Genomic DNA, 22,596 nt, shown 5'->3' with positions numbered 1-22,596 from the left:
TTTTTTTTAAATGGGTAGGAAAATGACCCCCATCCCCAAAGCCAAATGGAGTCACTTTCTCTGAATGAAAGTTGCCATCTGGCAAAAAAATTGGAATGTTTTTGCTTTTGCCCCTGTGGCTGGTTATTTTAATTCCACGAGGACGCAACAGGATTCAGAAAGCTGCGAATTGATCACATATCTTGGACCTTGTGAGTGTAAATCAGACAGATACTGCACTTCCCTACTTTGTATCCTTTAGAAAGTAAAATAGCTTGTCAGAGTTCTCTCCCTGCAGACAAGAAGGGCATCACGCTGCTGGAAACAAAACAAAAACAAAAAATCTCAGCATCCCAGGAAGCTTCCCAGAGCAGCTCTTACCTCATGGAACAGACGTCAGATGCTGCCTATTCTCAGAGAAGGAGTGTGGGGTGGCAGTCCCAGCCTTCAGATCTCTAATCGTCACGCGGTTTTGAGTCCCTGCAATTCTTCCACTTTAACCATTGCAGCCTTTTAAAAGCTTATACTTCTTTAATGAACAAAAATTATGTGGACAGTTTCCCTTAAAAAGTAATCTAAAACAAGTGAAAACTTACCTGGACATCTTCTAACTCAAGGATATGGCAGTGTTCCAAAGAAAAAGGAAAAGTGAGAGGTCTGTCTGAATTAATAACCAATGTTCATATTTTCAGTCCACCGTGTCTTAAAAGTGCCCATTCATAAAACCCAGATAATCATGAAATAAAATATAACAATAATGTGTAATAATAAAATATAATAAAGAATAAAATAATAAGGAAGCCCAGACAGTTCTGTTTAGGCATGGAGCTCTTTCAGGCCATCAGAAGCAGTGGACTGGGATGTTTGCCAAACCTACTGGATGTTAGGTTTCTGTTGGCCAGCCCCTGACTCTGCCATCCTTGTTGCAGTCAAGTCCACAGATGCCTGCCCTACAGGCTGTATGCTGTGCCAATTTCAGGGCCAGCCCTGGCTTGGGGAAGAAGAACTGATGCAGGCAGTCTGAGCACCTGTACTGCCCAGTGCCTGGGTCTCGGCCACTGAACAGACCTCTCAGATGGTGACTGCTTAGTAAATGAACTTTTGCCCCAGATTCCCTCACTGTGCCACTCCTGACTCCTAAAGGGGCTTATGTACCTCATTTTCATCTCCTGGCAACAGAATGTTACCTAAGGTGTATCTGAGAAATCTGCTCCCCTTGGACACTATAACCTGCTAGTCAGGACACATCCACCCTGAGTCTATATGAGCAACCACCTAGCATTTATCCAATGGCATGATGGTAAATGTTTAACAATTGGATCTCTGGGGAAAAAAAGTACACACACACACACACACACACACACACACACACACACACACACACACACAAGTCTTCTATAAATTCTACTAATAGAAAGGATACGTAGCACACAATTTACAAATAATAATAACATATACCATACACTTTTTTATAAATTCCTCATAGCCTATCAGTTGTCCCAAAATGCTTTTATCTTCATGCAATGAGCGTAGTTACCATGTAAATGTTGGTTGATATTTTCATTTGCTTTAAGGAATTAAAACAAAAATGAAACAATACAGACTTATAACTTGACTCATCAATGACATTCTTTGTGGAATCAAGTTACAGTTTTCGAGTACTGGAAGACTATTTCCTCAGTTGTTTTGTGCTACCAGCCACAGAAACTTCTAACTTTAATCTGAATTATTAACATTTTCTCCATCACTTTCTTAAGTCTAGACCAGTGGTCAGCAAATTTCTCCTGCAAAGAGCCAGAGAATAAATACATTAGGCTTTGTGGACTACATATGGTCTCTGTCACATACTCTTCGTGTGAGTGTGTGCATGTGCACGCGCTTTTACAATCCTTTAAAAACGTAGAAGCCAGGCCTCGGGTCGGATTTGGCTTTTGGAATTACAGTTTGCCGATTCCTGGTTTAGACAGTCCACAAAATAAAAAATCAAACCTCGGTTTTATAGCATTTGCTCATTGCTATGCTGCAAATATTCCCACCATGGCCAATTTCAAGCTACCAATGTGATGTCACTAAACAGATTGGGAAGATAAGTGCAGTAGTACATCATTATATGCTATTTCCACCCTACAGATAAAATAGGTATCAATAATCTCAAGAGCATAATTACTAGTAAAATGCAGTAAATTAGGGAGTCATGAGTTTTGAGTATTTACTGTCTTTTTCTTTAACACAACTTACTTAACTTTAAGTTTATACAATTTAATTTTTAATGATGGCTGTGTTTAACAACCAGCTGGCAAAATTCCTAAAATTTTAACAATCAGCTCTTCTGAGCCATACGGGTCAACTCTAGCACCCACTGGATTTATCCCATCTAAATGTGGATGGAGCCAAGCTCTGGCTTTCTCCTTCTCCCACTTTGTGCTGCCTCTAAAAGCTGCCCTATTATGCCACCTAATCTTAGATGTGACATGATGAGGGGATTTTGCACTTTGTACTTTGTGATAAATCTGAGACCTTCCCAACTCTTAATTTAATGTTCTAGGAAAACCAGGAGGTGAATCTACTAAGGAAAGAGAGCCTATAAACGCAAAGAAAAAAGCGACTTCTATATGATCTGGGGCTTGGGGATTACTTATACTTCTGATAACTCCACTAGTGCAGATCATTCAGACTTTCTCATCCCCAAATTGCAGAAATTACTGAAGGAATTTTTGTTTAAAGTCACCCCTGATTAAGAGACCAAAAAAGTACAAAGGTGAAGCTCCATGAATTTCACTGAAGACATTAGGCTGGCAGCAGCTGGGTCTCTAGAAGACGGGTATTCTTTCAACAAACACTTCATGCCAAGCTTGGAAAAAGAGAAAGAACTCCCAGCAGTAGTAAGAATCACAAAAATTATAGTATCATTTATTTGGAAAGCAAAGAGAAAGAAAAAATTCAGCCATAACAGGAGAGCCATTAGGAGATAAATAAAGAAGCAAATAGATCAGACTGTGGAGCTGACTTTTTTGTTGTTACTTGCAGTATTATGTACTTTTCAAAAACCTGAATATTTAGAATCTCTGCATCATGTCTGTATCTGTAGGTAGCTCTGTAATATGGCAGGCAAAACTAAGACAATACACAATGTACACAGGTAGGGGCATATTACTTTTGTAGATGGCAGAATCTGACAATAAATAAATGAATAGAGCCTTCCAATTCCAACTGTGCTTTTAATCTTCTAGAAGTAGTAGGTGCAGGAAAGATTTACTAGTAAAAAAAAAAAAAAAAAAAGCCTTTTGCCCTTAATTTAAATCATTGTTTTTCTAGGGAAATTTAATTTGGGGAAAAAAAGTGTTTTTCTAATTAACTGGAAGACTGTGTGCTATGCAAACAATAAAGATTCTTGTTTGAAAGTAATGCATGCCCCTACTCCTAGAACTACCAAGGGAATTTAAAATAAAAAATGCAAGCGGCTCCAACCTCGTATTTTGCCAGAGCTAAACAGAATTCCCAGATCCAGAGTTTTCACACGTCATTTCCCAATTTAAAAGCCACAAGTGTTGAGTGGGTTCATGCTCCAGCAAGACACATCTTCTCATCTCTAGGAATGACTGTATTTGATCTTTTTCTGGGTTTCTCGGCACATCCCTCTCTCCCTCTTTCTTCTTCTTGTGCTATGGTTGGCCTGAAAGGTTAGAAACTGCACAATTAGATGGATCAGGGGAAGATTTCATAATGCTCTGGTGCTGGGCTGGGCAGTCGAGCCAAATTCCACTCATTAGCTAAGGCGCCGGGGTGAGTGTGGCCAGTAAAAATGCTGTTTTGGTTCCATAGAAGTGCTGATAGGGAACAGGAAAGAAACTTTTATTTTTTGGGTCCTTAGAGGCAGTATGGACGAGTGAGGAGTCTGGGATGCTGGGAATCTGGAAGCCAGGAATTAATCTCCATCTTAACTACTTACTGGGCAGCTCAAGCAACTTCCGTTCTCCTTTGACTGTATTTTTTCTAACACTGCTTTCTTATTCTTTAAGTACCAGCGTCAGATTTCTGTCTACCTTATTCTTCAAGCATTCCAAAGTCATGAATCAAGTGTTCAATTCACGCAACATAAACTGAGCCACCTATACTGTGCTAGGTGCTGTGATAGATGCTCTGGAAACTGGTATTAATACAACTTGGTTCATGCTCTCAAAGAGCTTATAGACTAAAGAGGAGACAGCTCTCTTAAATACAAAACAATAAAGCAAGTGCAATGTAAGAGACATATTAAAATTACTATGGGCAAGTTGGCAAAGGAGCTTCCCTTGGAAAGCCAAGAAAAGCTATGGAAAGGAAGGATCCTTGAACCAGGGGTTGGAATGAAGGGGTAGAAGATTTTGAGGAAGAAGAACATATTAAAAGAGAAAACAGCATAAGCAATGGGTCTGAGGTCGAGTGACCAGTGAGGCTCAAGTGGAAAGCTTGGGTAGGGCCTGGGCAAGAGGCAAGAGGATAACTTTTACAGTCTGTCCTCCTGGTGTGTGAAGAGGATAAAACAACTCTAGACTTTGAGGCATTTGAGATTCGAGGGAGAACCTGGACAATAGCGGGTTTTAGATTTTTTTTTTTTAATCAACTGAATAGAAATTAGACATTGCTGCAATGTTATCTCTTTATGCCTTTACTTTTGCATAGTATTCACTTCTCAAAAAGCTGGCCTGAAGAGTGTTATCACTCTTCAGTTATACTGAAGAGTGTTATCACTCTTCAGGGTTCGTTAATCACACAGTCCACACCATGAGGCTTGAAATTTACCTGCACTTTGACTAAGTTCTCTGCTTGTGCACGCTAACACTTCCAGTTATGAATTTTCTACCCTTCTCACTGATTCTGGGACATTTCACATTTAAATGACGAGGGGAAACCTTCAGGAGCTCTTTTTCTTCTTAAGCTTGGTCTGTGGTTTATAAAGCTGCCATCAGGAAAATGGTGATGGTTCAGGTAGAAACTCTCTTGCCCAACTGCTCTACATTTTTTAAGCTTAGATAAAAATGAAATATTTGTTAAAATAACAGAACTTCACATTTAAAATATTCATAGCCATTTGATACAAATATAGTGAATCACAGTTTGAGCCAGAGCCAAATTTTAAGAAACACTAACACCTAGGTTTTGTCTGGTACCTTTCTTACTAATGTTCAACTGCTATGAGGCACTGCATGATTGAACCCTGCTTCTATTTCCCAGACCTAAGTAGAAACAGTTGCCCTGATCTTTATCTTAAAACTGTAAGTCTCATATAGTTTTAAACTTCATATACATGGCTCCAACCCTTCAGGGATTTAGAGCAGACTTATAAGTGATTTTTCTCATGGCTTTAATATTAAGTCTTTAAACTACCTACACATAACTTTCCAGAGAGACCATGCTAAGTTGCCTTCTTAGAATTCCCAGTTGGCTCTCAAAGTGATTCCGGCTCATTCTATTTCCAGAAGTGAGCAGAAGCCCCTTTCTTTATGTCAAGAGTCCATCAACCCAAGGAAGTACACAGAGGGGAAAAAACTATAGGTTGCCCCAGAATAGATTGGCCATTCCAACATGGAGAATTATTTTCCTTCCATGTAGCTCTTCTCTTTCTCTAGACCCTTCCCCCTTTGAAACCTCAACATATTATAAGATCTAATTAGACTTAAATGCTTAAAACTTTCCATTAACTCCTAAAGAAGAACACATCTCCCTACAAACCTGCTTCTATTTGTTTTGTTGTTGTTGTTGTTTTTCAAGAAGCCAGGCCCTCTTTTCCACCTGAAACATGCTTTGTAGAACTATTTCAATAGAACATGACAGCCTTCATTCAAAAATAAATTGTTGTTTCTTCAAAAATTTTAAAGAGTGCATCTTTGAGCAACTTTTCTTTAATCATTTCTCAAATAATCTGGTCTTGTTCCCACTAATCCCTAGCTCTTCTTTTGGGATGTTACCCTGAATCCTTAGCCTGAAATCAGAAGCTCTTGATCCTCAGTCTTGGGCTTGTGGGCTTCACCACATCAGTGAACCACGCATGTCTCAATGGCAACCAAAGATATTTTTGTTTCTAGAATTTTCCTATATTCTTTGTTCTTTCTAGATGTCCTTGCACATGTGCTACTAATTTTCATTTTGTTTGTGATAATTCCCTCAATGACTGCTCTTTTTTCTTTAGCTTAAAATAATATGCAACACTATTCTCTGATTACAAACCCTCTCTAATTTGACCTGAAGAAACTTGGCTTTTTCAAGAGCTAGTAGCTCACAGGCATGATAAAACATCTGGGGAAAAAATTATACATACATACCTATATATATATATATATAAAACACATATATTAAAATACATACATATATATGTTTTAGAATATGTACTTATAATAGGCTTGATTTGAGAGTAAACATACAACCTTAATCATTTGATTCTAATTAGATTTTACAATATGCCTAAGAGCTTCAAAGGGCAAGAGTCTGGAGAAGGAGAAGATTCACATGGAAGAAAAATATCTCCATGTTGGAAAACCAGTCTATTCCGGATGTGTGTGTATACATACGTATATGCATACAATAAAACAAATATATATGTATTTGATTTGTACAATATTTAGTAAGCATCTTCTATGCACCAAGCACACAGATCCAAGTGTGGATCTAGAGAGGGAAAAAAATGACTAACACTTTTCTTAGTCTCAAATTTCTCACAACCTAACAAGAAAAAGAAGCATACTATATGTGTAATAAATCTTGTTTTTATATAAATTAAGGCCTTTGGGAACACAGAAAAGATGCATCTAATCAATTATTCCTCAGGAATTTAGAGCATTCGTAGGGTTTTGACAAGCAAAGTTTGGAAGATGAACACAAGACAGAGGCTTAAAAATGCACAGAATAATAAACAGGTAACAAGGACTTTGCTTTGGGAAACGGCAGGACGTAAGGATAGTAGAGTAAGGCTGGGACTAGATTATGAAGGTCTTTGAAGGCTTTGTTAGGGTTTCATGTTACTTTGGAAATCAACTGGACACTACGAAAAGATTTGATGAGGAGAAACTAAACAATGAGATCTGCATTTTAAAGCTATAATTCAGGCTATAGTAAGAAGATTGTATATAAGGATAAGGAGATGAACAGAAAAGTCAATTAGGAGAGTTTATCAACTAGGCCCACAAAACATCAGTTGCAGAGTTGATGCTCACAATTATAAGGGTCCGCTCTAGAATGGCTTCAGTGTGAGGGGGAGAGGGAAACTTATGGGAGACATTTAAAAATAGAACCTACTGGGTTTAGTAATCAACTGGTTGTGACGAATTGGGGAAAAAGAGGAGGCAGGATGCACCGAGTTTGGGGGTTGGTTGACGGGATGTGTGGCAGTGCTAAATGAGCTAAAATTCAGAAAAAAAAAGAGGAGAAACGTATTTCGGTAAGGAAAAGTACTTAATGGAGTACTTCCACTCAAGTGGAGTGGGGACACTCCGGTGGAAATTTACGGAAAGAAGTCAGAGCTCCAGAGAGAAGCTAAACCTCGAATTACAGTTTCAAGAGTCACTGCTGGAGCCCTAAACGTGGATACGGTCACTACCTGGGACAAGCATGTGGAATGAAAAAGGAGCCAAACCCTCAAGGAACAACACATCAAAGGACAAAGAAAGGGAGGAACCAGGGAGAGCCTGACAAGAAGGAATCAGGAGGTAATCAGAAGGTTGCAAAAAACGGGGGAGGCCAAAGTGGCAGGATTTCCCAAGAAGAGGCTCTTGTGGATGATCAAAGCACGAGGCATTTTAGGAGAGCAATTTCAAGGGAGTGAGGATAGCAAGCTAGATTCCCTGGAGCATAATGAAGAGAAGCAGAGGATGCAGGGGCAGCAACTCTGAACAGAGGGCTTGTGTGACTCTAGGGGAACAGCAGAATTTAGAGATTGTTTGGCTTAACTTTGAAGTATTTAAGTGTCATAGAGAATATAATTTAAATCTTAAGGCCTATAGCCTGTCATCATGAGGTTTAGAAATATGCAGGGTTTCAACCAGTGGAAAGTGTGATGAAAGAGCATGTCTCACGGTAAAATGGGGTGTTACGATCTGGGTGTTAAGATTTAACCGTGAATGAACACCCACTTTGGGGATGTCAGGTGTGTGGGGAGCACCAAAGAGATCAGCCACAAATCCCAAATTCTCCAGCTGAAAAGAAGCCTAATGGACAAGCCTGGAAGACGATATCAGGGAGGAGAGTGAAAGCCAGGGGAGCAGCATACGACACACTAAAGGAAGAGGGTGATTCCAGAAGGAAAAGGAGGCAAATTATGTGGAAGGAAATGAAAGGAGGCTTCTTCATTTGGGATGAGAATGCCCCTGGGAGCTTGAAGTAGCACTCTCAGCGAAACGGTGGAACAGAAACCAGACGTGGGGAACAAACAGAAGGTAATATCCTAATGAACCCTTCACTTCTCACATGAAGGAAAGAACTTATCTTCTATATACAATGAACTTTTATATACAATGTGCCTGTGCCTGTGTGTCTATATACATATACACATACATACACATTAAGGTATACTATTCACTGTTGAATGATGACTTTTTCCCCCGCCTTTGTTTTAAAAAATAATGGTGAACTTGGAAACTGACTTATGCCGAGGAGAATTGTTAGATGTGCCAATATAGGGAAAAGCGGGTAAACTTACTGTTTTTGAGAGAGATTATATGCTAGAGTTTCTATGATGCTTCTTGGTAGATGACTGTTCTCTCTCTCTTTCTTTCTTTTTCTCTTTCCCTCCCTCCCTCCCCCTCTTCCCCCCTCCCCTTTCCATCCAGTGGAATGGAGCATGTCTAAAGACTTTTGTCCTTTGGCTGGAGAAATCATCATGGAAAACCTGCAGACCCTGAGATGTACAATCACAGGACTTACAATGGTAAATACCAGATCCTCCTGTTAGACTTCCCATTCCCCTACCCCTGATGTTTGTGCTGGGATATTCATAGCAAATGCCTACTTTGGAAGCAACAGCCAACGCCCAGTCCTCTGGCAACAACTGCCACTCGTTAAGCGTGATATGTCTGGTATCCATAATCTGAACCCCACAAAGGAGTGAGCAGACAGCATGAACCACTTTGTAAGCTGCCATGTTCTACAGAGATCAGAAAAAGACTGGCCTCATGCAAGCCTTGAAAGCTGCTGCTTTCTGGATCACAGTCTAATCTTTGGGGAGGGATCAAAGGCTCTATGAGATCCAATTTTGACTCCCTGTCTGATGGTAAAAATAATAGCTTCATCTAACCCTCATCCCCACAGCCTCAGTTCAGATCAGTCATCAATTGGAGTCACACAATTTCCTGAGAGAAACCCTTTTCCCTTGATAAAAAAAACAAAAAAAAAAACTGTCCAAATGTGCTTTCACAAAAAAAGAAACTATATATGGTGGCACTACATTTCTCAGTAACCTGAACCAATTTAAACTGTGAATGAAAAACTGGAACAGACTGTGCTTATTTGTTTAACCAATCTAAACTTAAATGTTAATTATTTATAGAACTATAAACCATATAAGCATATGAAATGCAGAAAATAAAAACACCTAACAAATTAGTCCAGACTGGAACAAACCCTATATTTCCTCAAACAATTAAATGCAACAAAACTGGATCATCGAAATCTTTTTAATTGAAAGTTTTTTTTGGTTTTTTTTTGTTTTTTTTTTTTGGCGGTACGCGGGCCTCTCACCGTTGTGGCCTCTCCCGTTGCGGAGTTTTTTTTGGTTTTTTTTTGTTTTTTTTTTTTGGCGGTACGCGGGCCTCTCACCGTTGTGGCCTCTCCCGTTGCGGAGCACAGGCTCCGGACGTGCAGGCTCAGCGGCCATGTGGGATCCTCCCGGACCGGGGCACGAACCTGTATCCCCTGCATCGGCAGGCGGACTCTCAACCACTGCGCCACCAGGGAAGCCCAATTGAAAAAGATTTTAAGTAAACTTAAATTAAACGTGTACTTTTTTATCCAATTCAAATAATTAATATCTTAGGACCTTCATATGTGAGAGGTAGAAGGAGAATTTTCTTGTTGTTTTTCTAAAAGGTTAGTCAATTAAAATAGTTATCTGTAAAGCATAATCCTGAAGCCCAGAACTAAAAATCTGGTTAGGTTGCACCTCTTCAAGTTTGAACCAGCTTATTCTAATAGAATTCTTGGTGCTTGGGTCACCATCACAGAATCTAAACTTTTAGTCTTACTTACACATCTACACCAGGGGCCGAAACCGTGGATTAGCAGAACAAACAAACCCCTGAATGGGTGACCCCTAGAGATGCTATTGTCATCTGATTCCCAACCCTATAGCTCACATGATGGAAGAGGGGCAGAGAGAACCCGAGGGAATTTCTGCTGCTTAAAAGAAAAAGTGATATGGTGACAAAAATGGAAAACTCTCCATAGAGAGTTTCTCTAATATTTAAACTAATTTTTCACAGCGATTAAGTTTTTCCAGTTGGTCATCCAATGAGAGCAACACAGATACTATCCTAATCACATAAAAGCCTAGAAGTAGTTTTACACTTCACAGAATCTCCATATCCTTGAGGTACCTAGAAACCCATTTTTAATGTTATAAAAATCAAGTTTATAATATGGTAAGGCCATTACTATTAAATCCCTAGCAAAGGCTCTACAACGATTGCTATTTTTTTTAACTTCAAACACCACTTTACAAATTTTGCAAGCAATGCTTTAACAAGTGCTGACTTCTAAAATACCCCTTTGGGTTCATCAGAAAAAAAAAAAATTCCTCAAAGCAAAAATATAAAAGCATAAAACATTTTAAAATATTATAAGCAAACAAAAAACAACTCCTTAATTCTTTTTTTTAAATTGAAGTATAGTTTATTTATGTTATATTAGTTTCAGGTGTAGAATGTAGTAATCCAATATTTTTATAGATTATACTCCATTTAAAGTTATTAGAAAATATTGGCTATATTCCCTGTATTATACATTACATCCTTGTATCTTATTTATTTTTTTACCTGGTGGTTTGTACCTCTTAATTCTCTTCTCCTATCTTGCCCCTCCCCACTGGTAACCACTAGTTTGTTCTCTACATCCGTGAGTCTGTTTCTTTTTTGTTACATTCCCTAGTTTGTTTGTTTTACTTTTCAGACTCCACATATAAGTGATATCATACAGTATTTGTCTTTGTCTGACTTATTTCACTAAGCATAATAACCCTCCAGGCCCACCCATGTTGTTGCAAGTGGCAAAATTTCACTCCTTTTTATGGCTGAGTAATAATCCATTGTGTGTGTGTGTGTGTGTGTGTGTGTGTGTGTGTGTGTAATCACATCTTCTTTATCCATTCATCTGTTAAAGGACACTTAGTTTGCTTCCATACCTTGGTTATTGTAAATTATGCTGCTATGAACATTGGGGTGCATATATCTTTTCAAATTAGTGTTTTGTTTTCTTTGGATAAATACCCAGAAGTGGAATTGCTGGATCATATGGCAGTTCTATTCTTATGTTTTTGAGGAGCCTCCATACAGCCACAACTCCTTAATTCTTAATGTCATAAAACATTAAAGCATATAAACCATTGTCTTAATAATGGTTTTAAAACTGAAGTAGCATCAAAGAATTAATTTTTAAAATGTTTGAATAACTGAGTAAAGGATATTTATTGCAGCATTATTTATTTAGCATAAAATGTGGAAACGATCTAAATGTCCACTAATGAGGGATTGGTTAAATAAATGACTGTGTTTACCCAAAGTGAAGTACTATACAACTACTAAAAGAATGAAGCAGATCTTTAATTATTAATCTGAAAAGATGTTCATTACAACTTGTCACTCTTGTAACGCAAGTTGATCAGCTAGAAGAAGGTGAGAGTAGTTGCCACTGGGGAGGAGAAAATAAGGAAAAAGAGGTAAGGGTGAGAAACTGCAGGTTTTGGTAAACCTTACAGAACTATGATTTAAAAATTGGTGTATAATGGTTTGGGGAAGGTCAGGAAAAGCAACTGTGATATTCCAATTTTGAAAGAAGAAAGCACAAAGAAACTAAGAGGGCACCCCAAATATGTTTATTATCATGTAAAAACATAACAGGCAAGAAAAGCTAGAAAGTTACAGAATAAAGCTTCTAGGGTAAAACTGACTAAATAAAATTTCCCACGCATCATTCTCTCTATTTCGATACTTTGCAGGGCCAACAGTATTTTGTTCAAGTCTCGGCTTATAACATGAAAGGATGGGGACCTGCTCAGACCACGACACCAGCATGTGCCTCTCCTTCTAGTAGGTGGTGGCTGTGAACTCTCTCAAGCCTGGCCAGACTCCAACTCCAATTCCATCCTCAGGATGCCATTGCCATTCCCTCTCCCCACTGCTTGGGACTAATAAGACCTCCTAAGAGTAGCATCTGGCCACATAATGAATGATTCCTCTGCAGAAATGTTCCCCTGGGAGGCAACTCAGTGGAATGAAAGAAGAGGGAATTTGGAACCAGCAAGACTAAATTTGATACCCATTATACCTTTTATTAGCTGTGTGGCTTTCAAAATTTACTTAAAGTCTCTGAGTCTCGATTCAACATCTGTAGAATGAGTCCGATCATACCCTTCACAGGGCTTTTGTAGAGATGTACTGAAATGGCACAGTAGGACTGGCTGGCCCAGAGTACATGCAGTCCATTTTAGACCTCACCTCCCCTTCCTCACCAAAAGTCTAGCAAATCTTACTTACATCCTGTCAGAAGAAAAGCTTTCTTATTAACAGGCACTCTGATACACTCTGCCACAAATAGAAATCTATAATATTTATAATGGTGGCTGAAAAACCCAGCAAAGCCCCTTCTCATTATTTTAAACTTAATAATTTATGTCTGGTGTATTTGGTAATTCTCTATTAACCAGAAAATTTAATTAACAAGAAGAACATCTCCAGACATACTACATGATAGATTTTTTCTGCATAATGAACCTATTGTTCTGAATTATATTTTATTTTAAAAATCTTCACTAATGGGATCATTTAAAATGATCATACACGTATGATCACACACGTCTTGTGAAAGTGCAAACTGCTCCATCCTTTGTGGAACACAATGTACCATATTATATCAGCTGCTATAAGAACATTCATTTCTTTTTACCCTATAATTATACATCTAAGAATCTAACCTAAAGAAACAGATGCAGACACACAATCATGAACAAATACGTGCACTGCAGCAATATATTGATATAGTGAAATATCATGTGTGTTGGGAAGCACAAATATCCAATATTAACTCTGTGGTTAAATAAAATATGATATATATAGATCCATACTAGAGAATAAAATGCAACCCCTAAAAATGGTGCTTTAAGAAACGATTCATTGTATAGGAGAAATTCTTATAAGTTTCATGTAAACAAACATCGTAATTTTTTTCATATAACATTTAAACTGTGAGTTTGACTATAATTAGGTAGGTGTGTCTGCATATAACTATTAAAATTTAACAGCAGATATTTGGGTTATGAGATTATGGGCTTTTTAGTTTCCTATTTTACATATTTTTGTATTTTTCAAGTATTATAATAACCCTGTGCCCAGGAAAAGCCATGAATCAGGGGTATATTATGGGCTTTCACATTCAGTGTCTCACTTAATCCTGACAACAGTCACTGTTCCCATCTTGTGGATAAGCATCATCATTATCATCTGTATCACTATCAACATCAGAGCTAACATTTATAAAACTCATTATATGCTGCATGTTAATCTAAGAACTTTACACAGATTAACTCAAGGTTCATAACAAACCTATTAAGGTGATTTTTATTATTTTACTGATGAGGGAGGGAACTATTAATATGGAGGTACATACACACATACATACAGCCCAACAACAGAAAATTAGCAAGCACTGAAGTCAGGTCCAAACCCCATGTTCCTTGCTCTTAACCACTATGCTGTCCTCCTCCTCTATTAATAAGGAAATTAGGATTCAGAGAGGGTGTTGCCTTGCCTGGGGTCACAACTTTGGTAACATGGCTGAGCCAGGATTCAAGTCTGAACTAGTCAAGACTCTGCTGTGGTAGCTAATGCCCTGCTATCAGGCAGACAATCAGACTAAAGCCAGCCAACCATTCCTGACCACTGCCTCTGGTGGATTCAGCTAGCTAAATAAAGCCATACAGAGCCTTGGACCACAGATACCAGGGAACTCTAAGACTCCTAAGTCCCCTAGCATTTGATGATTTAACTATTCCAGTCTTACTTGGACATCTTTCTTACTGAAGACCTACCAGAAACACATACGGGGAATATTGGAAGATTAAGATACTTAGGGAACCCATCTCATTCTAGGGGGGTAAAAAGAGTACGTATTTTTGGAGATGGAGGGATAGAAGGGATAGAAAAGCAAAAAAAAAAAAAAAAATTAGACCTGAAGGTGGGTCAGAGGGAAACCCACTCCAAACGCAGACCCCATGCAAATTTTGATCTGCATGATGTATTTACTTATAAACACCAGATGTCCCGGTTCTATAAATTTCAAATTCTATTCAGACACTCTCCCTCAGAGCCCACTTGAAGAGCTCTCTCCAGAATGAAAAAGAACAGTCGTGCAGGGCTGGGAAGAGTTACTTATTACTTGGTAATTAACGTAGCAAATGGCAACACTTTCTAAAACAGCACAGTTGATTAGTAGGGGTATCTGGCAAAGAACTGAAATCCAAACATGGCAGACATGCCATGTCACTTGGAAAGAACAATATAAAAACACTCTGGTTCTATTTATAAACAGAGTATGACACTGTGATGTAACATATATCAGTATTCAGATATTTACTAGAAGACAATGTATTCTAACATGACAGAATAATTGGAAATTTGGTAATATGTTCCAGTAAGCTATAAAACTTTTTAAAATATTTTTACAAAAGGCCTGAATGTGTTTTTATAGACGTATGTTATATGGTATGGTACATAATAAGAGAAAAGGACCCAGACAGGCTTGTCTGAGTTACGATCAGGAAAGCCCTGATATCACCAGTGAATGTAAGCTCTACATTGCATTGCAATTCAAGTGTCTCGTTACCAGAACAGTGAACAGTATTATGTGGCATGATCTGCTCTTTTCCTACCACACTAAGTTTATTCCTGTCAGGCTCCTGATTTCTTAATATATTTTCAATTTTCTCCCTCATCCCTAAAGTCTCCTATTTTATGTAGTCATCAGAACCTTCCAAACATCTATGAGAAAGACTCATTCTTTCCAAAAACCTTGGCATCATGTCCAGTGCTCACTCGGGCTGCAATTTAGCATTAGCAATTTTCTAATGTATCATAAAGTCATCAGCTCAAGCTCACCTCTGATGTAATAGGCCTCAGCTGAAAGAGCCAGGTCCACTTCATCTCCCCCTGCATTGATGGCAGTATTAACACTCATTAGAATGTATTAGCATGTTCAGGGCCATATAGTAATTCAGTCCCCCAGGAGTCTTACTCAAGCCAACAACATTGCTCATCTTATCTGAGTACTTCAGATACATTCATCCAACTAAGGAAACAAACTCATAATGGCCTTTGGGAATACATGAGAGCAATGTTTATTCTCACTGTGTCCAGATACCAGGGAAACTACAGACAGTCCAAGGGCCACTTGGAGTTCGTTCCCTCAAACATTTCCAAATTTCCCAGTAAAAGATCTCTCCTAGCCCATCCTACGTGAACACCATCATGCTTCTAGTCACAATGCCTCACCAACATTTAATGAGCATCTCCAATGTGCCCAGAATGGTGCTTTACTTACGGTACTTCTTTGAAACCACAAATATCCTAAAAAGAGACTCAAAGGCTCACTTTACAGAGAAAAAACCTGAAGCAAAGAGAAATTAAGTCACAGTTTCTGCCAACAAAGAACAGAGTCCACAGAAAGCACCTATGCCAATTCCCTGTCTCCAGAGTTGACCACAACTAAGCCACACCACGCAGACTCCAACCAAACTCTGACGCTCCTTCTCAAAAGAAAACAAAAACAAAAACATGTCCATGGTATAAGGGAATGAGCACTATACGGAGGGTCATGAGACTATGTTATAGTCCTGGCTATGCCACCATCAGCACCAAGCTGAAAAATTTAGAACTGGAATGGTTATCTCTGGGCCTCAGTCTTCTAACAGGTAAAATGAAGAAGGGTACATGGGGGAAGGTGGAAAGGAGGAGGAATTAGAAAATCTCTGAGGCCTTCCTCTTCAAAGGGAATTATCTGCTAAGGTAAGAAATGATGTTTCCATACTCACCACTCAGGAAGTTAACTTTCCAACAATGAGTTCCCTTCTTTTTAAGTTATTATTTACATAAGGCTTTCCACATAACATTGCACTGGATAGCTAATACACCTCTCATTTAATCCTCACAAAAATCCTGCAAGATAGATACTATACTCCTTTTTCACACTACGGAGTAGAGGCCCTGTCAGTGTAAGTAATTTGTTTTACAGACACTGAGCTAGGAATCAGAAGGATCAGGGCTCAAACCCAGGTTTATCTGACTCCAGAACCTGCATTCTTTCTAACTATGTTGTACTACTCGGCCTTGGATGGACCAATGTGGAATGCTTTTACCTAACTTTAACTGTCATGGCATCTGCTTAAGTTTCTAAACAAGGGAGACTCCATATTTTAAAATAACTCTAGGTGGAAGGAATTTGAAACTTGTTCAATTAGAAGTTAAGCCTCAAATATACTTGTGAACTAACTGGCTTTTCTCGAAAAGAATGTCTAGCAATTTTAGAGACAGCATTTCAACCAAGAAGCACTTAAAGTTGCTGCTTTTGAAAGATCCAGAAAGTAAAACCAGGGGAAAGAGAATAGGGATGGCCTATGAAATAACTGACCTGCAGGGAAAAAAAATCTAGAGCTGGAGACAGCAGAATTATAATCTTGACATTAGTCCCATACGGGTTATTACTCTTGATATCATTATAGCCAAATGGAATGAAAATAGAAGGGGGAGAAAAATCTCAGTGGGTATTGCAATTTAAATTTGCCATGTAAGCTAATACTGTATATTTAGAGGCTGAGCAGACAGGGTGGTTGGTGGCTCCGAGTATGTGCAGGAGTTGCTGTGCCAGCTAAACCAAAGCAGACATTCATTAGAGCAAAATGTAGATTTCCATTTCTTGGCATCGGACATGGGCTCTTTCCTTGGAAAGAAATGTCAATTTGGCCAAAAGTGTCAAACCTACAATAAAAGCACTGGGACCGTGGATTTCATCTAGTCTGCACATTCCCACCCCTTTCTTTCCTACTGTGGAAATCCAGGGGCGACCTGGGGTGCTGAGTGGAGAGGTGTCGGGGGAACTGATTAGGACACAGACGCTGAAAAGGAGGGTAAGGAGCTGGGGGAGGGGAAATTGGACTCCCAAATTCTCTATTTTCTTTTGGCTTTCAATGACCATTTTCTCTTGCCTTAAAACTGCCCAACACAAGAAACCAACCACAATTTACTGTTTTGCACAGGGCCCGAAAAATGGCAGCTTCCAAACCCTTGGTAATGCCTGCTAGCTGTGCAAGTACTGGGTGCTCATTGACACAGTCTGTGGGTAGCGTGAGCAAAATTCAGCTCCCGAGGCAGTGCAGGGAAGAGGCCTCCCCTACTTGAAAATTTTACTCTGTTTGTTTCTTTTGTTCAATAGACTGGAAAGACTATGACGACAGAGCGCCTAGACACAAGGGACAGAGTGAAGTTTTGGAAGGTCTGCTGCAGCAGGTCCGAGCCCTTCATCAGCATTATAGTTGCCGGGGTAAGGATAAAAATCTGTGCTGGGCCATCGACTGAGGTCTCGGTGGCGCCGGTAATTTTAGCAGTTTCCTAACTGGGTCATACCTTCTCATTCATCAGGGAGGGAGAGAGATATTAATATTTGTACATCTGGAATCACTTTACAGCACTATCTTACTTTAACCCTTCAGAAGAGACTTCCCTCTCCCTTCCTTCCCTTCCTCTTTCTTTCGCACCCTCACTCCATAGGAACAGTTTGAAAACAAGCACAGGAAAAATCGCAGCTGCCATTAGCTCCTTTCCCTTTAAATTGTACCTTCACAAAACTTCTCAGTGTGCTGAGTCTTCGGGATATTCACCCTCAAACTTTCCACCTGCAGCAAAAGTTCTGTGAACATCCCTGAGGAAGCACAACCAATTACAACAGGAACAATAATATTAAACTTTTGTGTACATTCATTATAAAATTTACATACAATTCACATCCAATATCTCTTTTTCATCCTCATTTTGGCAATTATCACTGAGGCTAAGTGACTTGACCAAGGTCACAATGCCAAGAAGAGACAGAATCAAGATACCAACATAGGTTTTCTGTCTCCAAGCCAGTCTTCCTGCCACACCTCGTTTTTGTCTCCCACCCTTACATCAGGACAGGGCACTGGATTTTAATCTCACCCTGAATTTTACTCTTCCCCTATACTACTGCTCAAGAGAAAGTAGAGCATAAGTTCTCTAGACCTAGCCAACTACACCCAGAAAATCTCTGAGAAGCTTTAAAAAGATTATTTTCTACTTGGGCTGTTCAAATGCAACAGGGTCAGGTTTCTGATCTGTGTAATGATTCGTGGAGCAGGCACTTAGTTTTATTTGGAGAATTAAAGTTCCATAAAGTTTTCATTTTCCATGCTCCTTCACCCATCACATCTCTAACTGCATTGTACTCTCTAGATTCAGGGCACTGCAGGACCAGCTAGGTTAATAATCTATGGTTGAAACTAAGAAATGCTAAATGAGTTTTGACTAGGTATAAAGAAATCATACTTAGCATTAGCAAAAAGTTGTTCCCAGTTGCTGTATAGCTATGACAACAGAGCCCTTCAGAAATGTTGGCTATAGCTAGAAATGAGGGCAACTGTTTGCAAGAAAATAATGTTCTAATGAGTGGTTGGTTCATTAGGAGATGTCAATATGCATGGAAGAGGCTTAAGAAGGAAACCCAAGTGGGATTTCATTCTCGGATCTCTAGGAAAACTTCACCCAGACCAGGGCCTTCAACATTCCACACCGACCGAAGTACACTCAGTTCTCATTTATCCAGGGCCCATTTAACCAGGACAGGCATTATCTAGGCTCCTTTCTCTTCCTCTGCCTCTCCATCATTTCCCTGCCCAGTGGTTCCTGCATGGCGGGCAAAAAATAATGAAGCAATCGGATAGATTATTCTCTGCAATTCATAAGCCACTTTGTGTTTGGTCTTTATCAGAGGGGGAAAGTTAAAACTACTCATGAGAATGAGGGATTATTTTTTATATTATCTGAGGATTTAGATGTTCTCCCCATTACTACTGGGTTACATTCCAACAATCAAGAAATGATTGTCTAGACAGCCCAATTATTTCTATGGTTTCCATCCAACTTTTATCACGTACCTATTTTCACCCCACAGGGATGTAAATATACACACAGTATCAAGAAAGATTTAAGTAAGGCATAAGGTAGAACTTCCCAAAAGGCAGGAATATTTTTATACTGAAATGTACTTTGGACATTTAAACAGTACCCAAAGTGTGTTCCACATAAGAGTGGTTCTATAAGATGCTCAGCTGCAAAAGGGTCTCTAGTCAAGTATATTTGGAAATTGTTACATTATATATCCCTCTCTTGGAAATGTAAAATAGACATTAAAATATTAAAGACTCTAATAAAAAGAAATTTTGAATTTGGTTAAGCAAGCATTTTCCAAACTTACCTGGCCACTGTAAAACATTTTTTACAGAATTAGTGTTCCAAGCCACAAACTTTGGGGAACACTGACCTATAATATGCCAGGATAAAAGAAATGACCTTCCGAGGGCTTCCCTGGTGGCGCAGTGGTTGCGAGTCCGCCTGCCGATGCAGGGGACACGGGTTCGTGCCCCGGTCCGGGATGATCCCACATGCCGCGGAGCAGCTAGGCCCGTGGGCCATGGCCGCTGAGCCTGTGCTTCCGGAGCCTGTGCTCCGCAACGGGAGAGGCCACAACAGTGAGAGGCCCGTGTACCACAAAAAAAAAAAAAAAAAAAAAAAAAAAGAAATGACCTTCCGAGATGATACAACGATAAACCTCTCTAAATCTAACAGGATAAATTAAGGATAATTAGGTACTGCATACAGAAAACTACAAAATTGTTATTTAAAATAAACTATATTGATACTACGTGATTTACAAATTTTATAATTAGAACAAACAATTATTTCAAACCCCAGTTCACCCACTTACTGTGTGTACTTAAGAAAAGCATTTAAGTTCTCTGAGCCATAGCTTCCCTATCAGAAAAAAAACAGCATAATAATATGTATCTTTCAGGACTGTTACAAGAATTAAATTAGATAATGTATTAAACTCATCTGGCATGAGTAGGCACTTTGCGAACTCTAGCTTATTTTTTTTTCATTGTTCTTCCAAATGAAGAATGAGGTGCTCTCCATCCTCAGCATTTTATATGTCCTAGAATTAAAGTATAATCATTGACTCCATTGTAATGAGCCTGGAGTACTCAATAAATACACAGCATATTCTAAATGCAGAACTAATAATAAAACATCCCTTGTCCTACCAAAGCCCTGCATGGGAGATACCAAAACCCACATTCATTTCTCTATTTTTGGCTAAAGAACTGGCCACAGCTAATTCCATCTTTACTGGGATGGAAATTCAATGGAGATGTTGAGTGGCCTTTATTGTCCACAGGGTTGATGCCCTGACGTACATAATGAATTATAAAGAAGTCAACTGTGTTCACTAAAGCAGTCCCCTACAGGAGTGAATTTCAATTATCATCCAATTTTTCAACTGGCAAACATTAATTGAAACACTGTCTCCTATGTGTTAAGTGCTAGACATACCAGTATGGATAACATAAGCTCTCTATGCTCCAAGCACTTAAAAGCTAAAGATCTGCTGCACTCAGAGTCCAGAAAACTAACCATTGCTCCAGAGCCCTGAACTAAGCAGAGACAGAATAGAAGCCACAGTGGTTCTTAGGAGAAAAGTGAGTTTAGACCTTGTATCAGTCAAGATAGGCTATATCGGGCTTCCCTGGTGGCGCGGTGGTTGCGCGTCCGCCTGCCGATGCAGGGGAACCGGGTTCGCGCCCCGGTCTGGGAGGATCCCACGTGCCGCGGAGCGGATCCCACATGCCGCGGAGCGGCTGGGCCCGTGAGCCATGGCCGCTGAGCCTGCGCGTCCGGAGCCTGTGCTCCGCAACGGGAGAGGCCGCAGCAGAGGGAGGCCCGCATACCAGAAAAAAAAAAAAAAAAAAAAAAAAAAAAAAAAGATAGGCTATATCATGCTGTAGTATCCAAATGACCCCCAAAATATTTATTTCTCCCACATGCTATAGGTCTACCACTGGTTGGCTGAGGGCTGGCTGTCCTTCTGTCTTGTCATGATCCTCTTTCTGGAAATATATTTCAGCACCCATGGGAGAAGGAAAAGAGACTCTTGAAGGTGTCATATGGACAAGACCTTATCATTTACACTCAAAATTCATTGGTAAAACTGGTCACATGGCCCCAACCCAACCACAAGAGCTCCAAAAGTACAACTGTATTGTACCACGTGCCCAAACTGGAGGAGACCTGGAATATTTGACATTTTCATGGGCCCCTTTCCCAACTGGTAGTAGCATTTCTCATTTTTCTCTTTTTTTAGTCTAATTTTTTTAGTTTAGTTTTCATTTTTACTTAAGTTACATGTGACTATACTCTGAAGCCAGATTATGTGGGTTCAAATACAGGCTGGACATTTACAAATCTGCATGACCTTAAGCAAGTTGCCAGCTTCTCTATACCTCACTTTGCTCACTTGTAAAATGCAGTTAAGAATTATATAAACCTGTCAGCCATCTGAGGACTGAATTACTTAAAATAAGTAAAGCACTACGAAGAACTTTATTATGAACAAAAAAAACAATTTCTCCCATCCTCCATTTTCTATTCCCTAGAGGCTCAATTATTTTGATATTTTCTCCATATCTCTAAATAACAGGCTTATATTGCTAATTCTTGATTTTTTTAAAAAATATACAAAGTAGAATTGGTCCTTCATTAAAATGATTTGTATGTTAAAAAATATATATATAGTTATTATCTCACTAAGGAAGATGATTATTTCTCTTTTTTATCCCTCCACCCTCTTATACGTACATGTAATTCCTACTCCCTCATCCTCCTAATATAGTCATTTTAATAAGATCAATATTTACTGCTAACATAATGAGCATATAAATTTTATGATTATTTTCCTTTCCTGGATAACTTGTTTCCTCTGTAGATAATAATCAACTTTTATTATGTGTTTTTTTATTTTTCCATGTGGTTATAACCAATTAACCCCCAAGCTATTCTCCAGTTCTATCAATTTTCTCTCAGTACAATCAGATACATAAGTATTGTTTCAAATGGCATCTTCTTAAAGAAACCTCTCACAGAGCCCTCTGACCTGCTCCAATCTAGCCTGGTTACTGGCTGCCTCTACGTCTGTTACTTACTGGCACCCTAGGATCTCCTTTCACCACCACATTGAGGACTCTTCTTGCCACTCTCCAATACTGGATTTCTTCTTTTTCTGGGGTTTGTCTGCCATTGGTGGAGCCTTTCCTCTAGT

The 22,596-nt window shown here is 39.2% G+C and overlaps 1 protein-coding gene across 1 annotated transcript in view; it reads left to right on the top strand.

The window, feature by feature from the left end:
* Nucleotides 1-22,596, top strand: part of ANKFN1 (ankyrin repeat and fibronectin type III domain containing 1) — a 165,646-nt gene that overhangs the window by 84,401 nt on the left and 58,649 nt on the right. Inside the window, exons 6-8 of the mRNA XM_028500020.2 lie at nt 8,781-8,878; nt 12,158-12,248; nt 17,641-17,748. Of these exons, the coding sequence (XP_028355821.1) occupies nt 8,781-8,878; nt 12,158-12,248; nt 17,641-17,748 (297 nt within the window). The remainder of the gene's footprint in view (nt 1-8,780; nt 8,879-12,157; nt 12,249-17,640; nt 17,749-22,596) is intronic.

This window comes from Physeter macrocephalus, chromosome 14, assembly GCF_002837175.3.
Source record: "Physeter macrocephalus isolate SW-GA chromosome 14, ASM283717v5, whole genome shotgun sequence".
In the NCBI taxonomy this organism is placed as follows: Eukaryota; Metazoa; Chordata; class Mammalia; order Artiodactyla; family Physeteridae; genus Physeter; species Physeter macrocephalus.
This window is presented reverse-complemented; position numbering and strand designations above follow the sequence as displayed.